General features: G+C 40.0%; 1 protein-coding gene across 2 annotated transcripts in view; it reads right to left on the bottom strand.

The window, feature by feature from the left end:
• The window catches only part of LOC137228975 (dynein axonemal heavy chain 11), a 141,202-nt gene that overhangs the window by 96,365 nt on the left and 20,214 nt on the right, over nt 1–24,623 (bottom strand). For both annotated transcript variants that reach the window (XM_067746172.1, XM_067746173.1), the window contains exons 10-14: nt 19,842–20,003; nt 10,847–11,080; nt 7,583–7,729; nt 2,417–2,530; nt 239–382 (exon numbers count right to left, since the gene is read on the bottom strand). In XM_067746172.1, coding sequence (XP_067602273.1) covers nt 239–382; nt 2,417–2,530; nt 7,583–7,729; nt 10,847–11,080; nt 19,842–20,003 — 801 coding nt within the window. The remainder of the gene's footprint in view (nt 1–238; nt 383–2,416; nt 2,531–7,582; nt 7,730–10,846; nt 11,081–19,841; nt 20,004–24,623) is intronic.

The raw sequence follows: 24,623 nt of genomic DNA on the forward strand, positions 1-24,623 counted from the left end.
ATGTATATATACATTCTTTTCGTATTCTTTTCCATTTTGCTTAATCACAGGACATGGAATATAGTTCCCTGTGCTATACAGTAGGACTTTGTTGTTTATCCAATCTATATATATAATAGTTCTTATCTGCTAAACCCAAAGTCCCAGTCCATCCTTCCCCCACCCCTGCTGTCAAGTATAACCACAGAACTGAACAGAGAAATTGTCGGGATTTTCATGTTGCCGGGCTGCCTGATACCTTTCCCATGAAGACTTTAGCTGCCTTCCAACTCCGGTCTTTTGGCACTCTGCCCCGGGGAGCCAGAAGGACCATCACGGCTGCAGTAACGTTGGTAACTGCATTTGGAGGGTTGGGAAAGGCTTTCAGCTCAGTGAGATTGACCTGAAAAAAAGCACACACACTCTCAAGACCAGGAGAGGTCTGGTTTCTCAAGACCAGCTGTTAGGTCATCAAGCTGGTCTTCAGTGGATGGTCTTTTCCACCCTCTCCTTTCCACACCAGTCTCGGTTGGGCAGTTTTTGCCGCCCACCCGGGGGTCCCACCACCGTGGAACTCCAGGAGGTTCAGTGCTTGCTGGGTGCTTTTCTGGTACTTCGGAAACATCACTGCCCTTTCTGGCTTCCAAGTAAATTTATCTGCCTGATCTACCAGTCCTGCAGAGCCTTGCACACTGAGTCCAGGGAATTTCATAAACATATAGGTTTTAAGGTATTTATGGGTCTATCCCACCTATGGAATATATTTGCCTTTTAACCAGGCCCTCCCAGAAACAGAGTCCCTTAGTTCAGAGTCTCTTAGTTTTGTTTTTCTGCTTTACATGCACAAAAAACATCTTCTATTACACTATAATGACTGTCAACTGGGAAGATGCCCGCATAGGCTGAACCTCCTTTCTGCGTTCCTCCTTAACCTCCACAGGTCAGAATCTTGATTTACTCAACAGATGGTATTCATGGGATAAACCACCAGTATCAGGACAAATACTTTGGAGCAAGCATTAGTATCTATAAGAAGTATATGTAGGTTCATGATACATGTTTTTTTAAAAAGGATTTCCTGTGAAATTTCCTGAGCTGTATTATACACTCTTGCTTATAAAGCCTTATCAAATGTTGAACCTGATTCTCCTCCATTACCATAAACTGGCTCTTTATTTGGGAAATGACTGCAAAGAACAGAAAGGGTGTGAAAACAGGAGCAAAAGCAAAAACTTAAAATACGCTAATGCTAACTGAGACCTGGGTAACCAAGATTCTTTCATCATTTATAAATATACTGAGCTTTACATTTAAGTGATATTAATTTATTTTGACTGAGTATATAATAATATCTTCAGAGGAAAAGTTGCCAGTGCAAAGCACAAAGAAGAAAATAAACATTCTAGTGCTAAGAGGAAAACACAGAATTCCATTACTCAGAAATAATCAGTTACTATTACTCTTTTTTCCCAATTTTTTCCTATGCACAAACATATTCTTATAAAAAAACGTTACACTAAATCGTATTTTATAATCTGCTTTATTCACTTAATACATCATGAACAGCAGGATATTTGAATGCAGAATAATCACTCTTCCATCATGGTATACGTATGTTCTTTTAAATTGTTCAGCTTTATGGTAATACTATAAGAAACATCCATGAAGGAAATCATTCGCTGTTCACAGTCAAAATTACCTCCTTCAAAAGAATACTTAGAGAAATGAATTGAATATTTCTTTGAAGAGCAGGGAATGTCTGGATCCTTCCCTCTTTGAAGCTGAATTTAAGATCCTCAGGCCTAGTAATGCCCTAGGATTCACCCCAGAGGCCTAGTAGAACCCAGGGGCAAGACCAGCTGTAGGCTCTTAGAATGACATTGCCCATAATTCCATCTCTCCTTCTGACCATCACAGATTATTTTCTCTTATGGGAATTCGAATACCTAGTGAGGTTTTGCTAATAACGTGAAGCCAAGGAAAAACGGTGTGGGTCAAACCTAGGTGTCTTTGATTCCAGCCTGTTGCCCTTTTCCTGAGGGTCTCTCATTAATACTATTTTTTTATATCCAGAGGAAGCAGAGAATCCCTCACTTGGTTCTTAAAGCAACACATAATATGAATCACTGGATTTGGGCCGAATCCAATTGCTAACAATAGAACTGCCTTTCATAAGAGTATAAACTGCATGGCACTGGAAGTATTCAAAAGGAGACTGCTTGTTGGGGTGAAGAAGGACAAACTCCCAGATAGGAAAGGAAGGTCAACTACAATGATGACCTCAAATATTTGTTTCAACTGTAACATTTAATGGGACTTTCTTTCCTTTTTCAAAACTCTTTGGTTGCATGAATTTCACCCTTAGTTCAGTTATTCAAACTCTAATAACCTCCAAATATTATTTTGAGGAAACCCTGAGCCAAGGAATCATCCTTACCCTGTTGAGTGTATTGAGAGCAGCTGTCGCGGCCACCAGAGCGGGCTCAGCCTTAAGTAAGTCGGCCTCACACTCCTTCTGTTTCTGGGACACTTCAGTCTGAATAGCTGTCACCTAATCAAAGAGGAAAAACACAGAAACCCACATACACAAATTATCATCTCAGATATCTCTACTGAAAAATGCAGGCTGCCTCCGAGGCACTGTTCAATAATTCATCTGTATTTGAACAGCGGAGGAATTTGTTGTAGAGACTAACTTCCCTTCAGGTACAGGGTATACACAAAGCTTTGCACACACACAAAACACACAACACAAATGGAATCAAATATCAAAATGCTCCAAGACAGGCTCTACCTTAGTTACAAGGTGCCACTAATAATAAATGCAAGATTAAGCAATTCCTCTGTTCTTCAGTTTTCTTTTTCAGCAAGTCCTGAACAAGCGAAAATCCAAGCTGGCTCAGTAACCTAGACCACAAAATATTTTTGCTAAAACTCTCTCATTTTTCCTTACATTTACCTTGCCTACATTACCTGATTACTCACACCTACATTACCTAAAGGTCACGTTAACTAATTTTTAAGAATAAATGTGAAGCTTTTTTGTTCAACTGGCTAGAAGATATTGTTCTATCCCATGCATGCTTAATCACAGAAAAAATTTTTATGAAGATTAATTCTTGGTTTCTCTAAGGACCTGGTAAGAAACTACAGCTGCAACAACCCAGGTCTATCTTTGGCAATGGGACCGTGATGTTTGCTGTCCGCTCTACTGTTGAGGGTCCAGGGACACTACTCACATGCCAAAGAGGGTCTTGCATTAGCCCCCTGGCATGAACACATATAATATGGATATAGGGAAGCCATGTTGGTAAACTCGAACCAAGCCAAAATGAGAACCTTTGGGGTTTCTATCCTCCTCCCTTTAGAACACTGATAGAACTCGAATGTCCAGGAAGAATAAAATCTTTGTCCTCAGCAGAAATGTGACTTTCAAAGCTGTGGAGCTGGGCACCAGGATCCAGTCAGCATATGGGATGGTTGCTGACGTGATGGGGATTGTGAATGATCAAGTGTGAACAAAAGTGCATTCGTTCAGATGTGTTTGGATTGAACAGGTTTAAAACTGTACCCATAAACGTAAACACTGCTCACAACAAATTTTGTTGTCTACCACAGCTTTATTAGCAGAAATTACCCTTCTCCTGATTAACCGTTATTCTGGTATGTACTGCACCTTTTATGAACATAATTGGTCCATAGTAGATATGTGACCTCCGGCCAATACTTACGGGCTACGGTTAACACCTGTAAGGAAACTCTGCATGCTTACAGAGAACTGGTCTAAAACCACAATCCTCAAAGCTGCCAGGAATGGACCATGAAAACTCTAAGGATACTATTATACATTTTCAATGCGCTGGAGAATACTGCTACGGATGAAACAGAGACTGTATTTGAGTGAGTTATTACATCAGGCTTATTTATTTTCCTTAAGGATATACTAAATCTACACATGTTGTTTGTGCCCATTTGTAATAACATCATTTTAAACTGGACTCAGGATCATGGTTTTTTAATACCTAGAGAGTATTTCTTCTAAATGCTATTTCTATGAGACTGGGGTCATAGAGTCTTCTCCCTCTAACTCCTTTACTGTTAATGGAGTATTATTCCTTTGGGTAATTTTGATAAACAGAGCAATTTAGAACATTTAATAACTAAAATCCCACAAATGCAAATGAAAAAAATACTCTAGGGGCTTCCCTGGTGGTGCAGTGGTTGAGAGTCCGCCTGCCGATGCAGGGGACACGGGTTCGTGCCCCAGTCCCCGAAGATCCCACATGCGCGGAGCGGCTGGGCCCGTGAGCCATGGCCGCTGAGCCTGCGCATCCGGAGCCTGTGCTCCGCGACGAGAGAGGCCACAGCAGTGAGCGGCCCGCGTACCGGGAAAAAAAAAAAAAAAAACCTCTAGGTTGGTCAACTTATTTCTTATTCCCAATCCCTCTCACCCTAAGTGCAACTACACTAGAGTTGTGAAAATGCTTTGTATCTCAGGGACTTGGGAAGCCTCACTGTGCAATTTCCTCTGCCCTCTCCCACACCAAACAAGGTTCCTGTGGACTGGTTAGTGAGGCCCAACCTGGAGAAGGTGGAAGAGCTACACAGATGGCTTAGAGTATGTCCTTTCCCTCTACCATCGTCCGTTAAAGCAGATTTGGAGACTGTCCCATTCTTGGGTACACCAGAATTTTTCTGCCCTCTGCTAGTCAAAAGCTCCTTGCAGATGGTTCATGAAATTTAGTGGCGGTCACAAGACGATAAAGTCACAATAACTGCTTGTTTTGGGCTGAACTGTGTCCATTCAAAATTCTCAGGTTGAAGCCTTACCCCCAGGACCTCTGAATGTGATCGTATTTACAGAGAGGGCCTTTAAAGAGATGATTAAATTAAAACGAGCCTGTTAGGGTGGGGCTTAATCTAATCTGACTAATATCCTTATAAGAGGAGGAAATCTGGTTACACACAAGAGTTGGCAGGGGTGTGTGCACAGAGGGAAGGGCCTATGAGGATACAGAGAGAAGGTGGCTGTCTGCAAGGCCAGAGAGAGAGAGGCCTCTGGAGAAACCAAATCTGCCAACACCCTGACCTTGGACTTCCAGACTCCAGAGCGCTGAGAAAATAAATTTCTGTTGTTTAACCCTCCCAGTCCCTGATATTTTGTTATGGCAGCCTTAGCTAACAAATACACGGCTCTCACCTGTCTTTAAGAAATTCCTGATGGTCCTAAAATTCAGCCCCACCCATCTTTAGAAAAGAAACATTAAAAAACTGAAGATCATTCAAAATCAGGGCGGATGTCCACCTTTTGAAGAGATTATATGAGCTCTGCAATTTGGAAGGCACTTTCACTCATGAGGATTACTATTCAACAAAGAAAGCAGTTTGAAAGGGATCAGAGGATCCTTAGAATTTGGAGCTGATAAGTGAAACAAAGATGGAAGATCTAATTTTCACGAGCTTAATGGTGCTTCTGTTACCTGAGGTCACTGCTGGCGATGCCCATGATTTGAACAGTCCTCGATGATTTTATAAACTTGAAGCAACAATTTCAACCAGCTTCTCTACATGGGTTGTCAAGATGCACAGCAAGACAGCCTCTAAACCCCAATATTTGTTTAGCCATATCAAATGTGGCAACATACTTTTGTTATTTTTAATTACTTCTTAAGTATTAAATCTTGAGACCCCAATTTCATAGAATCACAGAGACCATATACACCCTTTTTTAATAACCACATAGAATCTAGCACATTGATGAACATATGACCAATGTGAGCCCATAGCACATACTTGGTCTTGATTAATTCCTTGACTCTACATAGTTTAATTACAAATAGATTCTCCTTCCATTACCACCAACTTAGAAGAGTTCTTTCTACCATAACATCACTTGACTTTCATCATAGCCTTATCGCTAACCCTAAATACCTTGTCTATCAACATGTCACTTGTCTCCTGTCTTTCCCATTACAACGTAAGCTATGTGCAGGCACCTTGCATATCATATACGTATATCCTCAAGAACCTAGAAAAGTGCCAGGCAAAAAAATAGGTGCTCAGACAATATTTGTTATTTATAACTAAATTAAGCCTCATGGATAAAATGAAAATAATTTTAAGTATTATTTTTATTTCTTGGTACGGATTAGATATACAAAATACTATGTGTCCTTTCCATGTTTGGAGAACTTCACGAAACAACCTGTCAGATGAGTTCTAATTTGCTAAAACATTTTTCCCCGTTTGTGAGGATAATTTTGACTTAGAAAGTCACATGCAAAAATGTGAAAAGTCCTCCAGAGTACTTGTCATGTTTTAAGATCTGTAGAGATGGGTTATGATATAGTAATTATTGGAGTATCACAAATTTGTGTAATGCCTGAAAAACATCCCCTGGGTGGAATTAGCTTATGATAATCACACCATGTGTGAGACCTAATTACTTAAGATAAAAATATACTTTTAAGGATATCTTCCATTTACCTGAAACTCAATGGAAATATTTATTACCAGAATTAGGAATCACATGCCTCTCGGCCATGCCAAACATGCCTTATCTTTAACTTCAAAAATAAGTTTTAAAAAAATCATTAATTTAGCATTTTGACTTTCACTATGCTTTTAAAGTCTTTAGCTGTGCAAGTTAAAGGCAAACATGCTCAATACACATTACAACAAAAGGAAAACAACTCAACTGCCTATTAATGAACGGCAACATCACTGGTAAAATACAGATATTTTCTCATATCGTTAATGCAGAATAATAGCATAATGGCTGCTGATTCCCAGGCTATGCGACTCATAATTTACATTTTTTAATTAACTGAGCCCTGATTATAATCTTTTGTCTAAAATAAGATAACTGACCTTGCACATATACAGTCGTTCAATTTTTAAACAACTATTTAGTAATCATTCTGTTTGCTATAGTTCTTTTGGGAAGTGAGATACACAAAAATAAAATACCTTCTACTTGGAGCTGAAGTTTTGGTAAGAGAAGATGACAATATAACATATTTATTTCAGAATTACTGGAAACCCAAGTACAAAGAAAGCAGAAGCTATATAATCTTAAAAGTAATTGTTTCCAACAATAAAACATCATACAGAATGCCAGGGCCTCCACTGACTGAAAAAGAACAAATTTAGCTTAGGATATAATAATAAACTCACGTTGTGTTATTAAAATGCAAAATTCGAAAACCGTCTTGCAAAGTGACGGAATGGGCTTTGTTAACAATTGAGTTGTTCAATTTGCCTAAAAACTGAAAAGCTTTAGAAACCTCCGGAGGTGACTTCCTGACCTTTACTGTATTACAAATAGGCCTGATGTTCAAGATCCACATCCATTATATGCTTGAATGAGCTCAGTATTTATTGTTCTTTCATATCATTAAAAGAGCTAAAAGGTTGGGAAAATGCATAATGTAAAGAAAGGTCAAGTGGTAATCACGGTGTGAAATGCTGTTACATGTGTAACTGTAATAATTCTTTAGATTTTACGCTCCCTGGAGAGGAAGTTGTTCAAAACTGTTCACCTACAAAGGTTTATTTTGTGCTAAATATAGCTCTGTACTCTAAATGGTGGAATTAGCCTGACCTTTCTCTCTTCGGTATCCGCGATGGCCTTTTCCCGGCTCACTTTCTCCGTCTGAAGCCCGATCTTCGTGATCAGAGCTTCAGCATCGTGATTTCTCAGTTGTAACTCAGCTTCTTGAGAGGCAAGTCTGGCTTTCAGATCCCCTACCTAAAGGAAAAGTCATGACTTTGAAGAAACCTGTGTCAATAACAACAAACATCAGATATAGCTTATTTTTTTAAGTGAATTCAGGGGTGCCTAGCAATTTCTATCTTGGTTTTTCTTCTACCCTGATTTGACTTTAATTCCTGTGAAAAAAATGCAGCCCCTGTGTTTTAAAAAAAAATGCATTTCTTTTTAAACACAGGAATCAACAGAATAATGTTTTCGAATGGTTTTGCGGAAAAAGTCATTAACTTAATGTCAGCGCCAACCAGACATTTATCTTCTCAGCTCAGGGCAGCACCACCAGCTGTCCCCACCTGAGCACATGTCACCCGAGCATGTGTCATTCATGCCCCCTGTGGGGTATAAATATTACTGTTTGTGTGTGGGGGTTTTTTTTTTAAATCACAAAAAAAAATCACAACCATTTATTTTGAGACTCCATTGCTAAAAACACTTCAGGAATTTCATCTTGTGGAACCACACTCCACTTCTATATCCAAGGATGCCTGTAACCTCCCCGCCAACATGGGTTATTTACACTCTACCCTAAAAGGCACAGCTGGTACTGTGACTGCTACCTGTACTACTAGAGTTTAAGCTAAGACTGATTTTTTTAGCCTCTTTATGAACTCAGGGTCACACTGCACAGTGGTTTGCTTCTCTCTTCTTTTTAGCCGTGTGAAACTAGTCACACGTTAGGCCACAATCAAAATCATCATCCAAGAGATTAGGAGGAAACTTATTTCAAGCCCTGATTTCAGTCTCCAAGGAAGCTGTTAAGTCTGAAATATCGAAAGCAACTCAAGCCCTGGATGCGAGCCTTATGGATGAAGAGAATTCACTTGGGCTCTCTATTATGACCTATGCTAAATCTGCAGAGGGGCTACCTGGCTAAAGAAGGGGTTTAGGGCTTTGCTGCAATTCATGAACAGCGCTACGGTTTGGACATATTTCAGACGGCATGGATATCCAGCTCTGCAGGACTGCTGCAAGGGCACACGCTCCAAGATGAAGACATCTTGCTCTGCACACCACCTGATCTTACACTGTCAGGCTTTCTGGTTGTCCACATAGGAGACTATGCTTCCTCTCCAAAATAAATTGATTTTAAAAACTCTTAAGGTGCTATTAGATATTCCAACCACATGCACAAACACCTAATGGCAAGAACTCATCAGTAGTCCTTCCATCAAGACCTTGTGTATCTTCTCAGACTTTCTGCCTATTGTTTATAGCTGAGGGGGAATAAGGAAACCCCAAACAGCTGTGAACATGGCAGGCACCCCCTTTCTTTCTTCCTCTCCCCAACCCCCAGCTCAACAACACACAACTGAGATGACTGTCAGGAAACCACAGACTTTCTCTTCTTCTTCTCTGTGACTGAGATGCTGCCACCACTGAGATGAACCAGGATGCTACTCCCCGTGCTTTAGTCTCTGTCATTTGGGGAGAAAACTCTCGCAGTGTGGCAGAGGCCCCACCGGTATTGACTTCACTTTAGCCAACACTGTCATTTCCTGGGGCAAAGTCAACAGGCTCATTTTGGGTCATCCTTCAGAGGGACATAAATGCTCTGGGATACAGATCTCTTCCACTTTTAGCTTAACAGGACTCCTAGCAAAAAGTCTTTACTAGGGAAAACGGTTTTGATTCAAGTGAGATGGAACTGGAGGGACAGGGAAAGGGAAGACAAATGAAAGAGAAACAAGGCAAAAAGAGTAAGATAAAACATTTATAAAAAGAGAGAGCAAAGAAAGACATTCTTTGAAAGTGAAGGAAAAGATGCACATATAGGAATATATTCTTTGGGGGTTTTCCAGCAACTATTCTTTGCAACACTCAGTCTTGGAAACTGTCGTGGAAACCTCCTCACTCCGGTTTCTCTTTCCCAATCGTGGTCCATCTACTCACTGCTCAGCACAGATCACAGTGTTTCACCGAAGAGCCATTCCTGGTGTATGAAATGAAGGGGGAAAGAGGCAAGTGATGCTTTGGCCTTCAGACATACTTGAAGGACATGGCCAGAGAGTCCTTCAGGGTGAAAGTCACCAACATACACTCCCCCAACCAGGTTCTGTCTCATTTCCAGCCTAGGCATGGATGGGCCACCAGTACTCTTGGGGGGAAAACTGGCCCAATTCCTTGAAAAGCATATGGGTGTACAACCTGATGACAAATACTCTGAAAAGGCCCTGGGAGTTTCTGGCCTTGAGGTGACCACCAGTGAGGATTGTTTTTTTCCTCTAGCTCTAGAGCCTGGCTGGCCCATCTCCAAAGTCTTTGTCTTCTCTCATTCTAATTCCTTTTACCAGTCACAGAGAGGCAGCTTGGAACTATGGGCTTTACATAGATCTGGGCTCCAACTCAAAACTCATGGGCTCTGTGGCCTTCAACTCTTGAAGCCTCATGTGTAAAATTTCAGTAGGAACACCTACTTCATATACTTGTTTGATTTTTAACCATAAAATCTGATAATATGTGTGCAGACCCACACATGATTAACATCCTATGCAAATTCCCTCCTGATTGACTCCAGGAGGTTAGAGGTGCCATCCTTCAAGGTAGTGGAGGCGTTATGGTTGAGGATGAAAGCAACACTGGATATTTTCACCTAAGAGAGATAGTGGCTAAAGAGAGCAGATCAGACACCAAGGCCAGAGAAGACTGCTATACTTAGGGACCCCAATCCCAACACCCTTCATCACAGCATCGGCCAGGAAACACTGCCTTCGCTGGGGGTTGAGAATCTGAGACCAAGAGGGATCTGATTTCCATTGTCCTGTGACAAAGTTCCTGATGATAAGCCCAGAGCATCAAAGCAGTGGAAGAGGAGAGGGGAACCAGCTGTGCCTGTTCTGTTCAACATCTCGACACTGCCCGGCACGGAGTCAGGCCAACAACGGAAGGGCTCTCTCCAAACCAGCTGTGATGGTGTAACTGGCTGATCCCTTTTCAGCCTTAGGAAAGCAGGAACTGTGTGTTCTCTATATCATTAAACTGTAAATTTTAGCACGATGCATCTTATACAAGTAGGTTAAACTGCTGCTTCAAAAGCAAAGGTATTTTTTAATTTTAGGCGCGTTGATTTCACTCAGTAGTAACATACCCGGGTCATACCTGAGAGGCTGTGGTTTGTAGCTTCCGGATGCCATTCACCAAGTGCTCTTTCTTCTGGGATATCTCGTTTTGTTTCTTCTTCAACAGGTTTTTAAACAGTGATATTTGTTCCAGAAAACTCTTTGGGGTGGTATAGTTGTGTCTTCTCTCATTCTGGTAATACTTGGTACTCATTTCATTTACGCTGGTGTGAACGTGTGCCATGAAGAGGCTAATAGAATCTTTATCCAGGGGCTGAAACATACACATGGCAATTCACATGAAATTCTCTCAAATGAAAACAAAAATGCAAATTTATAAAAGAAGAAAAATCAGCGAAATTATGCAGTATTTATTTTCTAAAAGCCAGAACAGCTTAGTTTCTAGGAAAACTTAGTCTTTCAGAGATGTCCACGGGATTGGAGAGATGACAAGAAACCTTCCAGCTTAGTAACCTCTTCTTGCCAAGTAGGCCAAAGGATTTATATGTGCTCCACATATCAAAACCAAAAGCCAAGATGGAACACAAGCACTGCTTTTCACGACTTGATTTTTATCAAGCGTGTGCAAGAGAAAAATGGAGAAACTGAGACACAGTACTCAGAGAAGTATTTTTGGTGTTGCTTTCAAGCTAAACGTCAGCCAAAGAAAACCAACAGTCACTGAAAAAAAAAAAAAAGGTTAAACTGAGAAATACACAGTTTTATAAGAACCCATGTGGAAACAAACTGGAGGATAAGGTATAAAAGTCACTGCTCCTGGGAGAAAAATAGTATGATTATATGTATTCTCATTTGAAACAAACAAAAAATTGAGCAACTCTACTTTGAAGACTTACTGGAGAACCCCCCACTAGACATTCTTTCCATTTTGTCCTCTCTGACTTCTGAAGTAGTTCCCTTTTTAATTTGTGGAGTCACATCTCCCACATTTTAATGATTATTTATTGCATTCTGTAGGAGATGAACCAGGTTCAATTAATCAACGGGAGCCTAAAAATCAATTAATATGAATTAAATGAGCTACACCAACTCTTAGGAAAGTCACACATAATTTACCAAAGTGTTGTCAATAAAGCTTAGACAGCTTTGGGGAAATTGCACACAAGTGGCTGGTGATGCAGTTAAACGTTTCAGACCTGCGCCATTAATATCACAACCTGGGGTGCGAGGAGAGACAGGCCGATTCTTGTCAGAGAAGAAAGGCTCCAAAGCAATTTCTAAACACTTGGCTCTCCAACCTCACGGAAAACGCTTGACTGGGTTTAAAATATGTACATACCAGACTGTTCTGCATATTAAAAATCTATTGCGCTAGTAACGAAAATGTTTTTAAAGCAAAAGTTAAATACAGAATGATACAAATCCTGAATATTCTTTGTTTCTACTAGATCTGAGCCGTATGTACATTACCAAATAGTGAATTCAGAATATAAATTTATAAGGAAGTTAAGCAACACCATATAAGTATCCCCTTAGGGATTTTATTTTTTAGAGAACTTGACTACAATATAAACATGGGCAGAAATTTACGCCTGTCCTGTGTTGTTTTAATGAGACTAAAAGCCAGCATGTATATTTCTAAAATATAAATATGTCCCCAGCCAAGTGCAACCTCCTTGCAGAAAAGAAAAACAAAACAAAACCTGGCCTCTGCCCAACCATGATCCTATGAGGAGGCTCCTCGGCAGCCCTGAAAAGCTTTCTTTAACAACAGTTTCATTTGTAAATCCCCGATGGAAGAAGTGGTTTCCGGTAGAGCTAGAAGTGGCCAGAGACAACTTGTCTCAATGGGGCAAAATAACTATTGTTATCGGACTTAACAAAATGGCACAGCATGGGAGACTTGCAGAGCCAGGGAGCAGCTGGTTGTAATTCACACTGTTTTTCAGAAAACTCTAATCGTTCCAGAACAGACCTCTTTGATGACTGGTCTTCCCTGCATTCTCAATTTGTCACTTTCTCTTATGATAAGGTCAGTAGTGACAGCACTTCCTGACATTAACAGCTGTGGCTTTTAAAAGGGTCATTGTAGAACTACTAATTGCAGTAATTTCATTAGCATAAAATATTTATTCTGCCATTCATTTATCTCCAGTTTTCTTTTGGGGGGGTGGCAGTGTGGGGTGGGGGGTGACCCGGGAGGAGATGGCTGCCTGTGCTGGTGCGGCTACAGTAATGGGGATGCGATGCTGTATTTTCACTTTTAGAGCTGGGAGTGGAGAACCTCATTCCTGCTACATTTGGCCCCTTAATGAAAACCGGTTGATCCCATTTGTAGTCAATTTACAGCCAATCATGGTGAAAGCAAAAATAAAAATAAGCAAAGTGCCAGTATCCAATGGTTATAAATCCAAGGTTTCCCCACTAAGATGCTTTGGAAAACACTGCTGAAGCCAATGCATAATCGAATGCAAAGAAGAAACTTTTTTCCTCACATTAAGAAAAAGTGTTTAATTTCTACTCTCTGTGATGGCTCACTGTAAGCATAGAAACACAAACAAACCTCTTCTACTTGGTGTCCTGGCTCTCCAGCAGGGGCAATCGCTGCCACACCAAGTACCCTGGCCACCTGACTCTTCAAGCAAATGCCCAGCATGTCCCCGTGGTTGAAAATGACAGCAAAATTTGAATGAAAACCAACGCCTGGGGGCCAGAATGAAATCAAACACTTTAAGTGTTACATAGGATTTTACACCTTCCCAAGACCAGCAAAGATGACTATATATCTGTACTTGTGAATTCAGTCTTTCAAGAGTATTGTCTTCAAGGAAGGGATTAAAAATTTTAAAGATTAAAAAAAAAGAAAAGAAAATCGTTTCCCTTTCAAGTTTTTTTTTCTTTTTTAATAAATTTATTTATTTAATTTACTTATTTTTGGCTGCGTTGGGTCTTCATTGCTGCTCGTGGGCTTTCTCTACTTGCGGCGAGTGGGGGCTACTCTTCGACGTGGTGCGCGGGCCTCTTATTGCGGTGGCTTCTCTTGTTGCGGAGCACGGGCTCCAGGCACGTAGGCTTCAGTAGTTGTGGCACGTGGGCTCGGTAGTTGGGGCTCGCAGGCTCAGCAGCTGTGGCGCATGGGCCCAGCTGCTGCACGGCATGTGGGATCTTCCCAGACCAGGGCTGGAGCCCACGTCCCCTGCACTGGAAGGCGGGCTCTCAACCACTGCACCACCAGTGAAGCCCTCCCTTTCAAGTTGAACTTGGGATAATTTTGTAACATATAATGTCATACACCTACTGTCCATCTTGGTAGTTTATCTCAGAAATTATTTCTATGCTAATTTTTCACAGCTTTACTGAAGTATAATATACAAAACTGTACATATTTAATACCTATGTTAACTTTCAATAATTCCAAATCTATTTTTATAATTTCATTTTTTCTTTCTTTTTTTTTTACAGTAGGTCCTTGTTATCTGTTTTAAATATAGCAGTGTGTACATGACAATCCCAGACTCCCAATATATCCTATTTGTACTTTTTAGCTCCTTTTGGGTCTGGTCAAAGTAGAGAATCTCTTAGATACTGTGGTTGTAAGTTTGGTTTATTAAATAACAAAAATTTAATAACGCACAAAATGGCAGTATTATATTTGAGCTCCTCTCCTAAACTACTCATAGTGTTAATAGGCTCCCAGGAAAAAACTGTGGAGGCAGCCAGGAATGCGGGGTTTGAATCCTAGGACCTGGGTTAGATGTCCAGTTCTGTCAAATTGGGCAAGTTATTGCATTCCCTATACTTCCTACTGCCCACAAAATCAACAGTTAGACTTTCCTCACTCCTTTTTACTCTATTTCTTGTCTTCCTTTCCTTTTATTCCTCCTTCGGAAGAGGCAAACGTTTGTGCAACAGTCCAGAGCAGGATTTAAGAATATGAGCTCTGGCATAAAAGTGCCGAATGGGCCCCTCACCTGCTTAAGGATCTTGCGCTTATGGCTGCCAGCCTCTCACCTGTACAACAGGGAAACCAGTGGTCCCTGCTTAGAAGGTTGGTGATGAGAGGTGGGAAATAATGCAAATGCAGGGCAGGTGTTACCCTGCTCTTGGTGATGGTAATAGTACCAACAGTAGTCCCAGGAAGATTACCACCAGACAGAGCAGCCACAAGTGTTAAGTGCAGAGTTTTCTAAATTACATGCTAGTTTTTTGTTTTTGTTCGCTACTTTGGTGATGGCATTTTATTGTTAGTTTGTTCGTGTTTTTTATTTTTCTCTTTAAACTTTAGAGACCAAGCCTGGGTTAAAGGCAAGTTTAAGTCCAGCATAAGCTAGCAATCTTCCAGATGAGTTTCCAATCCTCGAAAGAGGTAGCCTTCAATGGCTTACTGACAGAACATTAAAACAAAGGTGCTAGTTGAGGACTAGGGGCATGGGGAGGAAAGATGGAGCCCAGCTTCCCCTCTCAGAGCAAGCAGACAAGGCAGGAGATGGATCTGGGGAGGCCAGCACTGTAGGAAAGCCACAAAGCTATAACTAGGATGTAGCGATGCCTCCATTTGATTTAGCTAAACTTTCAACTTCACAGCATGTCCAAGTTCCTGCGCAGCTATAAAAACTGGACCCTACTTTCCAGGTAGAGGGGATTCCTAAAGTTTTCATAACTGCAAAAACCCTGGAAAGCAGCATTCTACTGCTTTTTGCAATTCTATCCTAAATTTAAGTAACTTGCACAGAGCAAGAAATGTACGGCGAACAGTATGTTAGTGCGCATGTGCAAAGGAGAAAGAGGGCTGAAGAATGGGGAATATATGAACCACCACCTGGGCCTTCTCTCATCTGTTTGAATATAGGTTTAAGCCAGTATGAGATTTAGGCAGATTCAATAGAAATTTGGTTGCACTTGTTTTTGTCTTAATCTTTTAAAATGATTTCAGTATTCCTCAGAAAGAGGATATTTTTCACAAATTCACAGAATTTCTATTGTACAAGGTTATCTTTCCACTTTCGAAATTCATACTGAATAACCCTCACTTATATTTCAAAGCAAGAACTGCGCTTAAAACCATTAACAGAAATGCTGCTGCTAACGTACCTATCACTAACAAAGTGCTGTTTACTATGCTTCATGCTTGGCCTAAGGTTTTAAAAGGAAGCTAGAGACCAGTCATGAAATCAGTCTTTGAAATACAGCAGTACAATAACTTTCCTCCTTGAGTGGACATTTTCCCATGATTGGTTTGGAACATGGTAGGAGAATATGCCATTCTTATGTTGCCAAACCTTCAACAAGTTCTGGATGGAAGAGGTGGCAGCATGTGAAATAAAGTCATTTTATTGATAGAGCCGATGATATTGAGCTTGTGTAACTATCCTGAAGTATCACGGCAAAAGGACAGAGAATTTTTACTTGCCAGTTGGACAACGTGACTGAAAAGGATGGGCATGGGCTTCTCCATCTTGCTCAGACCTTTTTTTTCTACTCCTTCTGAAGCAAATCTCACTCCTCAGAGAACTCGTCTTTTCACTTCCATTCAATAATTTCTCTTTTCATCAAGCCATGCTTTCAAGTAGGTCGATTATTCATTTTGACTTGAAAAATCAAAAATATTATCTTTTTTTTAAAATAGGACTTATTCAATTTTAAAAAAGTTTAATTTGTTTTCGGTTGCATTGGGTCTTTGTTGCTGCGCGCAGGCTTTCTCTAGTTGCGGCGAGCAGGGGCTACTCTTCATTGTGGTGCGCGGGCCTCTCATTGCGGTGGCTTCTCTTGTTGCGAAGCATGGGCTCTAGGCATGCAGGCTTCAGTAGTTGTGGCTCGCAGGCTTGAGAGCGCAGGCTCAGTAGTTGTGGTGCACGGGCTTAGTTGCTCCGCGGCATGTGGGATCTTCCCGGACCAGGGATCGAACCCGTGTCCCCTGGGTTGGCAGGCGGATTCTTAACCAGTGCGCCACCAGGGTAGTCCCATTTCTTATCTTTTAACACCTGTTTCTCCTTCCTTTTTTCCTGGATTTTCCTAACTGGGACCCATATACTTCTCAACAAGATCTCCTCCCAATTATCATTTGTAACCCAATTCCCACGGATGGCTGGAGGATATCCTCTCCCTCCTTACACTGTGTCTTTCCATCTCCATTTCCAAATCTCCTATGAGGAGTGTATGTTGACACAAAGTCTTCAGATAAATACCTGGTGATACTTCAGTGTCAAACTATTTTGGTCATTCTGTCAGCTGTCATTTTAGTTCAATACCAGGTAACAGAAAAGTAGCACAAACATTAACTTAGACTTAGTCAGTCCACACCCCTGGGTGCTGAGTGTGTACTACCTGAAAATTATATGTCAACACACACAAAACCGCTTGCCTTTAATGAATCCTTTCTCTGGCTAAAGGCGGGGGGGGGGGGCACCTTGTATAAGTACCTTACACTCAGCAAATGAGGCCAATAATTAAGAAGTGCTAAATTATGCTGACAACTCTCAGTCTTAATAGTGGAAATTAAAACTAAGAAAGTGATCAAATTAGTGCTCATTCAAAAAATGTAAAAGCTGTTTTTGACCTCTACTGAAAAGGCCCCATGCATTTGGAGAAGAAGGTGGACACGTTGCGCTCTGAATTATAACTATTGCTCCTGAGTAACAAATTAGGAAGGTGGGAAAGTTAAATAAGCACACAGCACTGGAACGAAATTGACTAATTTGTTTCCAGGCATAATTCAGCTCCATAGAAATGGGAAAGTGCTTTTTAAATTCCTATTTGGCACCCAGCATCCTATAGGAGGCATCATGATACCGCCAAATAGAGCTGAGGACCTGCGAGGAGCCCTCTGGACTTAAAATGATGCAAGTCCTGCCTCATCCAGTAGATGTCAATGGTCACTGGCGTATCAAAGCTCCTTCAGGAGGAGCTGTTTTCTAAGTGGCACCTACTCTGACAGGAGAGAGTCTGCACCAGAGCAGCAAAGGCAAGGGGCTTAAAGCACTGTGCCAGACACTAAATTAAACCACACCACCGGCTCTGATTTCCTCCCATATGAGAAATGAACATTAAGAAACAAAACATGCTGGTCCTTTTCTCTTCCTTACCAAGCCAGCCTAATCAAATGATCTGGATGAAACAGAATTTTGCTACCAAAAGATACATACAGGCTCTCTTCCTCTTAGTAAATCGGCATTCTGAATGTTTCTTGTAGTTATTAGAAGACAAAATAATTCCCTTCATAATTCCAGAAATGCAGTGGACCTAGCAATAGCTGAAGAAATTTGTGTTAGTAACTGACCATCATTAGTCATATTTAATGATTTTCCAGATTTTAAAGTAAAAAATATTTCAGGTAGACTTTATGTAATGCTAGCGTTAGTCTCCACTAAATGGGGTTCCTCTGACTCGAGGAAGACACGTAATGTGGAGAACAGCATTTCAGACAGAAATCAATCACTCCTGGGACAGTCTACTACTCTGTTCATGGGAACAAATTTACATATATTTCCCTAAATGTAAGAAAAGCTTTGCAGTGTCCCCCAACCAGTGGGGAAAAAGTGAATATCACTTAAAAAAATAGAACCACACATGAATATTACTCACTCTTTACCCCCCCAAATCCTGATGATGATGTTGTTTTAAAGGTCTAGGTAAGTTCATTCAATGTTAGGGGTGAGTGTAGAGACAGGCAAGAGAAAGAACTTTCTGGATATGAAGAAAACAGTGAAATAGAGTTCATTTTTTTTCATTAATTTATAGAAATGTTTTAAGTGTGTGTGTGTGGAGAAAAGCAAGAGGAGGTATTTGAATATGATAAAACCTCTATCATATACATCTTTTAGATGTTGCATAACAGTTCTTCCCTGGCAATCCAGCAGTAAGTAATTAGATTAATAGACATTTTGGAAAATACAATAAACCATATATGATAAAGCTGTATATATTATGTATATAAAATATACATATAAATATGCAATAAAGCTAGCTGCATTACAAATCATTAATTGAAAAAGTAAATATGCCCAGATTTCTAACCCTCTGGCCACCAAAAGATATAATATTCAACGAAATGTGAAAGGACTGCTTTGGAAAAGCAGCAGTTACGGCTTTGGGAGGAAAGGAGGCTAGAGCAGGTTGTCCCTGTTCACAGCAAAGTTTCAGCTGGAAAGAGCCATCACTCCTTACATATCCCTGATTTTATTTTTGGCTCTGAGAATCACTCTTCCTGCCTGACTTATTCTAGGCACCTTTCGACTTATCACTCCAAGGAATCAGAAGACAAACCTCCCTGGGAAATGTTCACAATCACCATCCATCCAAACTTTCCCATCAGAAAGGTGCTTGCTGGGTGCACAACTTCATTTCCAGGAGGTCTAAATGACACCTTCATATCTATTGGTACATTCCTTTTTCACTTTGAATCTGAATGCTTGAAGTGGTTTCTTTTTTTTCGTTTCATGCAACTTTTTAAAAAGGCAATAGGAGGTGGAAATTTCAACATGAGCAAATGACAAACATAATCTATAAAACATACACCCATAAAACAAAGAAGCATATACATTAGTTGACTTAGTGACTGCAAAATATATGGGGCCTGATTTTTCACCTATCAATACCATAATGAGAAAAATCACAATGAATTGCCTTACTTTGTTAAGAACAAGCATTGCATGGCTATGGGTGCCTACTTTTTTGTTTAGTTGTGAATGTAAAGGATTTATATTCAGTAAGTTCTGAATATCCTGGCCTTCTGGTGAGTCAGTGGATGAGTAAGAACTCACGTGCTGTTTGTGTGTCTGAGTGTGTGTGTGTTAGTGTATATGTGTGTCTGTGTTAGTGTGTATGTGTCTCTGTGTACGTCTGTGTGTATCTGTGTCTGTGTGTGTGTATGCACCTCAACCAGATACAAAAAGATCAGCCATCCTATTCAGTAAAATGTAAACTCACAAAGATGATCTTATCATCTTAAACAAACAAGGACAGCTTTCTGCTAGGAGGTGTATTTTGGAAATGTTTTACTGAGGACTTGGGTCAGTGAGAGTGTGTGTGTTTGAGAGAGAGAGAGAGAGTGAGAGATTCAGAGGCTGACGGCATACCTCAATTCCCTTGGTTTCCTCAATGAACCTCCTGCTGACTGTGACCAGAGCCTCCTGGGGCCAAGCATGGAACCAGTCAACAGCCGTGCAGTTAACCAGGGCTGGGAACTTCCGAGCTCTACTTCTCAGCGTGTGACCAACCGGAGAGAAACACAAAATGACCTGTGGAGACACGGGGGCAGGGCAAAACCAGGAGGGTGATGAGTGAGCAAAGAATTACACCGCGACCCTGGACAATGAAAGAAAGGAGTGCAGCCAACCGTGACATTAAACTAGCCTAAAGCACCACAGAGTGGAAAGCAACATTAACCTCCTTGCAAATCAAAGTACAAACCTGCCCCACGGAACATACAGAAACAGTGCTGTGTGCTTTCCTTAAAATTGGTCCCTCTCCTTCTAAACATTTTTGATGATCATCAAGCATAGTGGGAAATTCATTCTTTTCTATCACACAAGTTACATTATGACAATTAAAAATAAAAACCAAATCTCTATGATAAAATAATACCAACACTATCATCTTCTGTCTCCTATTCTGTAATTCACCAGTCTCCATAAAACTGTGTAAGATACTTTTAAGAAAAGTTTTATCACATTCAATGTTTACTTTGTTTCCACTTAAAATAATTCACTGGAGTTCATACTTAACATTTTTAAAGGAGTAAAAATTTCAGTTTATACATGATCCTGATGAGAAATTTGTAAGTTTTCAAAGTTTTGTTTAAGTATTTAATGACTTAAGAGTTAAACTGGAAAGTTTCCATACTCTTTAGTGACACAGGGCTGCTTTCTGTCAGGAGTGCCTGAGTTCAGCTGTGACATGTGTCACAGAAGCTCAGTGAGGGAAGCAGGTTATCAGGACTTCAGTGGGTCTGAATATCCTTTCTGGGCTCGTCAGATGTGGTGCCCTGTGTAAAGTACTAGCACAAAAGAGGTGTTTAGGGAGCTCCCTTTTTGTCCTCTGTCTTCTTTCCCAAGTCACTCTGGACTTGAGGGCACTGGGGAGACTGATGCCAACTGGGGTAAGGTCTGAGGATGAGTCTTGGTTTCCTTTTTTCTAGACGCGGCTTGCACTTGATGATGTGAAACAAAGCTCTGCAGTTCTTTCAATGAAGTCTCTCACACTTTGAGATAAGGCAACTAACAAAATCACTTTTCAAGGGATATATTTTTTCCACATAGCATTTTAAAATTCATGTCATAAAAATCATAAAAATATGTGAAACCATATATTCTCGTTTAACAGGTGTTTTTACCATATTAATTTTATATACTATGGCTCTTCAACGACTCAAGAGATGAATCCTAAGATCTAAAATGATTTTCAATAATGCATAAGCTGACCGATTTCTTTTTTATATTCAAGAGTCTAGTTACAAACTGAATAACTGCTGTAATATTGCATGTGCTAAGTTAACAAGTCTCAGTTACAAGGCAGAATTTTCACTTATATCTCAGTGTTTAAGTTTCTTCTAACTGCCTTGTCTCCCCATACATGAGTATTTCTCCTTAATGTCCTAGAAGTTGGTTTTCTGCACCCAACTTACCTCTCATTCATGAAATTTTAGAGACTTCATTTATACATAATTGTAGCAAAGGGGGGGGGGAAGCATCATTTATTTGAGGTCCTAAATATTTCCATCACTTCTACACTTACTCTGTTTCTACACTTACTACCGGCATACTATCAGGTCTGAAGAATGTGTTAGAAAACAAAGTATCTGAACCATGTGTGGTGAGCCTCAGGAAAAAAATACTTTAAGTTAATTTAATGATATGCCTTAATTATTTATTGAAAGATAATATAGAACACTGATTTAAAGAATTATTTTCCTTTTCTACAATTTTACAGTTGAATACATTTTTTTTTTCTATGTTATAAGGATCCTCACAATGCCATCTAAATTTCATGTGGAGGGCAGAGGGCAGATGGCAGGAGACGAGTGGTTCTCAAAGGATTTTTAGGAGCTGGTTAGAAATGCAAATTCTTGGACCTACTCCAGACCTGGGGAATCAGAAACTCTGGATGGGGCTTGGCAATCTCTGTGTTTGCAACAAGCCTTCCACGTGATTCTGACACCCACAGCTATAACCTAATAGTCTTTAAAATTTCTATGGGAATACCTAAACGAAATATTTACACTTTTAACGCTTTTGCATTTGGTGAAATACTCATAGAATCTAAGTCTCTATTACATACAGAGTGAAGTAGAAAATTTAGAGAATTTTAAATAAGTTAGATAATCATTAATAACCTCAGTTCTGTCAGATAAATTAGACCCTGGGAACTAAATGAGAGAAGTATGCTTGTTCATCAGTACTTCTTACAAAGGGAAAGGACAGTAGCACACTAGCCTTGAGGAGTGCAATGACTGCCCCAATTTCTAGCTTTGCTAGAAATCTAGCACAGAAATTCTCTCCATCCAGCTTCCTGGGTAGTATTCTGAGAGCCTATGCTAATATCTTGAAAGCGTTGGCTGTTCTGCTCTTTTTAAAAATAGTCTCCACAACTTTTTAGACAACCTGGAGTAAACTCAAGTCGTTGCCTCAAGGAACACTACTGTGTGTGTGTGGGAGGAGATCATCCTATAATTTTCCGGCTGCATTTCCCTAATTTCATGAGAGATTAACATAGCAAAGAATTTATAAGAAAGACAAATAAGTGATTAGAAAAAAGGGTGTGATGCTATCTATAACTTACTTTTTCAGCATCATTAAAATTGTAAGACATTTAACGTGTACAATAGGATGATTTTATAAACATAGACACTGTGAAAGGATTTCCCCCCATTGAGTCAATGAATACATCCATCACCCCATATATTTACCTTTTTGTTGACTAATTGTTCTGGCTGGGACTTCTAGTATTATGTTGCATTGGAGTGGTGAGAGTGTGCATCCTTATCTTGTTCCTGATCTTAGAGGAATAGCTTTCAGCTTTTCGCCATTCAGTATAACGTTAGCTGTGGGCTTATCATATATGGCCTTTATTATTTCAGGTATGTGACCTCTATATCCACTTTGTTGAGAGTATCTATCATAAATGGATGTGTATCTTGTCAAATGCTTTTTCTACATCTACTGAGATGATCATATCATGTTTACCCTTCATGTTGTTAATGTGGCGTATCATAATGATTGACTTGTGGATGATGAACCATACTGCATCTCTGGAATAAATACCACTTGATCATGGTGTATGATATACTTTGAATGTACTGTTGAATTCAGCTTGCTAACATTCTGTTGAGGATTTTTGCATCTATGTATCAAGGATATTGTCCTGTAATTTTCTTGTTTTGTGGTGTCCTTATCTGACTATGGTATCAGGGTAATGCTGGCCTTGTAAAATGAGTGTTCCTACTTCTTCTATTTTTTTGGAAGAGACTGAAAAGGATCGGTGTTAATTCTTCTTGAAATATTTGGTAGAAGTCACCAATGAAGCCAGCTGGTCCTGTAAAATATACCTTTGAAATACTTGTCTACTACAATATGCATGTGAATACTCATCTTATTTTACAACTTAGGGGCCATTATCTGGTTATTATCATTATATAACCAAGAGAGACACATGGGCTCGGGATGCTTAACCAGCATTTCACACATTCTAATGGAAGCCTGCATTGCAAAGTCGGCTACCTGAGCTCTTAGCTAACTTCTCTCATCAACATAAATGGCTGGTTACTTAGCATCATGAATACTGGATATGCTTGTTCAATGATGAAATGAGTGGTGTTCAAGATATCTTAGAAAAATAGAAATATCTGTACTTGCACCTCTACTGTTCTATGAACAAAACAGGAAAAGCTACATCTCAAAGTAGCCGAGTAATCCCCGTGACTCTTTGGACTTTGGATTTTGACCGGTCCTGTGTCCTGTGGTAAACAGCTTATGGAAAGTTTCTGTACTTTTATGTGATCCCAATGAGAAGATCAGCTTAATCCTACCATGAAAATAGTTCTATATCTGCCTCAAAGGAACTTTCCAATTAGGGCTAGTCAGGTTCCTAAAAGGACAGAGTTGGGATTCCAACAAGTTTACAGAGCAGATTTTAAGACTTCAAGACTTGTTTTAAGTTATGGGCTACACATAAACTCTATGTGTACCAGAGTTCAGTCTGAGACTTCTTTCTTTGAAGCGTATCTTAAATTGGAAGATTTGGGGAGAACATTCCCCATCCCCCGAACAGGCGTCATCTACCTCCAAGTATTGAAGGTCCCTGAAATGTACCCCCAAATAGTTCCTGACAATTGCAAATGACCAAATTGGCTTAAGTTAGTTTCCAGCAGTGGATTGGAAAGAAAAGTCGGCTAAGAAAATAAAGTTAAAAATGCCTTAGACGGCTGTGCTCTTTTCTAAAAGCAAATTCTCACAAGTAAAAAGCAAACCCTGGAATCACCATCTATATATTTTCTACAGCTCTAATATTTGGATGTCAGGAACTTGCTTTTGGAATCCATACCACAGAACTTTCTATTCCCTTTTTTTTTCCCTCTACACAAGTGTTAAGACTCCTTTGCAATAACCCTCTTTTCATTGTGCTTTGGAGTACATTTCAATTTCTTTTAGATAAGATCCCATGTAAGTACACATTAATTTGCATATCACTAACAGGCCTCAGTCCATTTCCTCTTGTAATGGAAATTTGAATTGCTATTATCAGTGTATTTTTTTCCAGCTGATATAGTTTATTCTCAGAGGGAATCTTCCCACACGTTCACTTCAGAAGCTTCTATCCATAACTTGTGTTTGCATTTATCCTCAGAAGTCTCAGTATTTTTC

This window comes from Pseudorca crassidens, chromosome 8, assembly GCF_039906515.1.
Source record: "Pseudorca crassidens isolate mPseCra1 chromosome 8, mPseCra1.hap1, whole genome shotgun sequence".
In the NCBI taxonomy this organism is placed as follows: Eukaryota; Metazoa; Chordata; class Mammalia; order Artiodactyla; family Delphinidae; genus Pseudorca; species Pseudorca crassidens.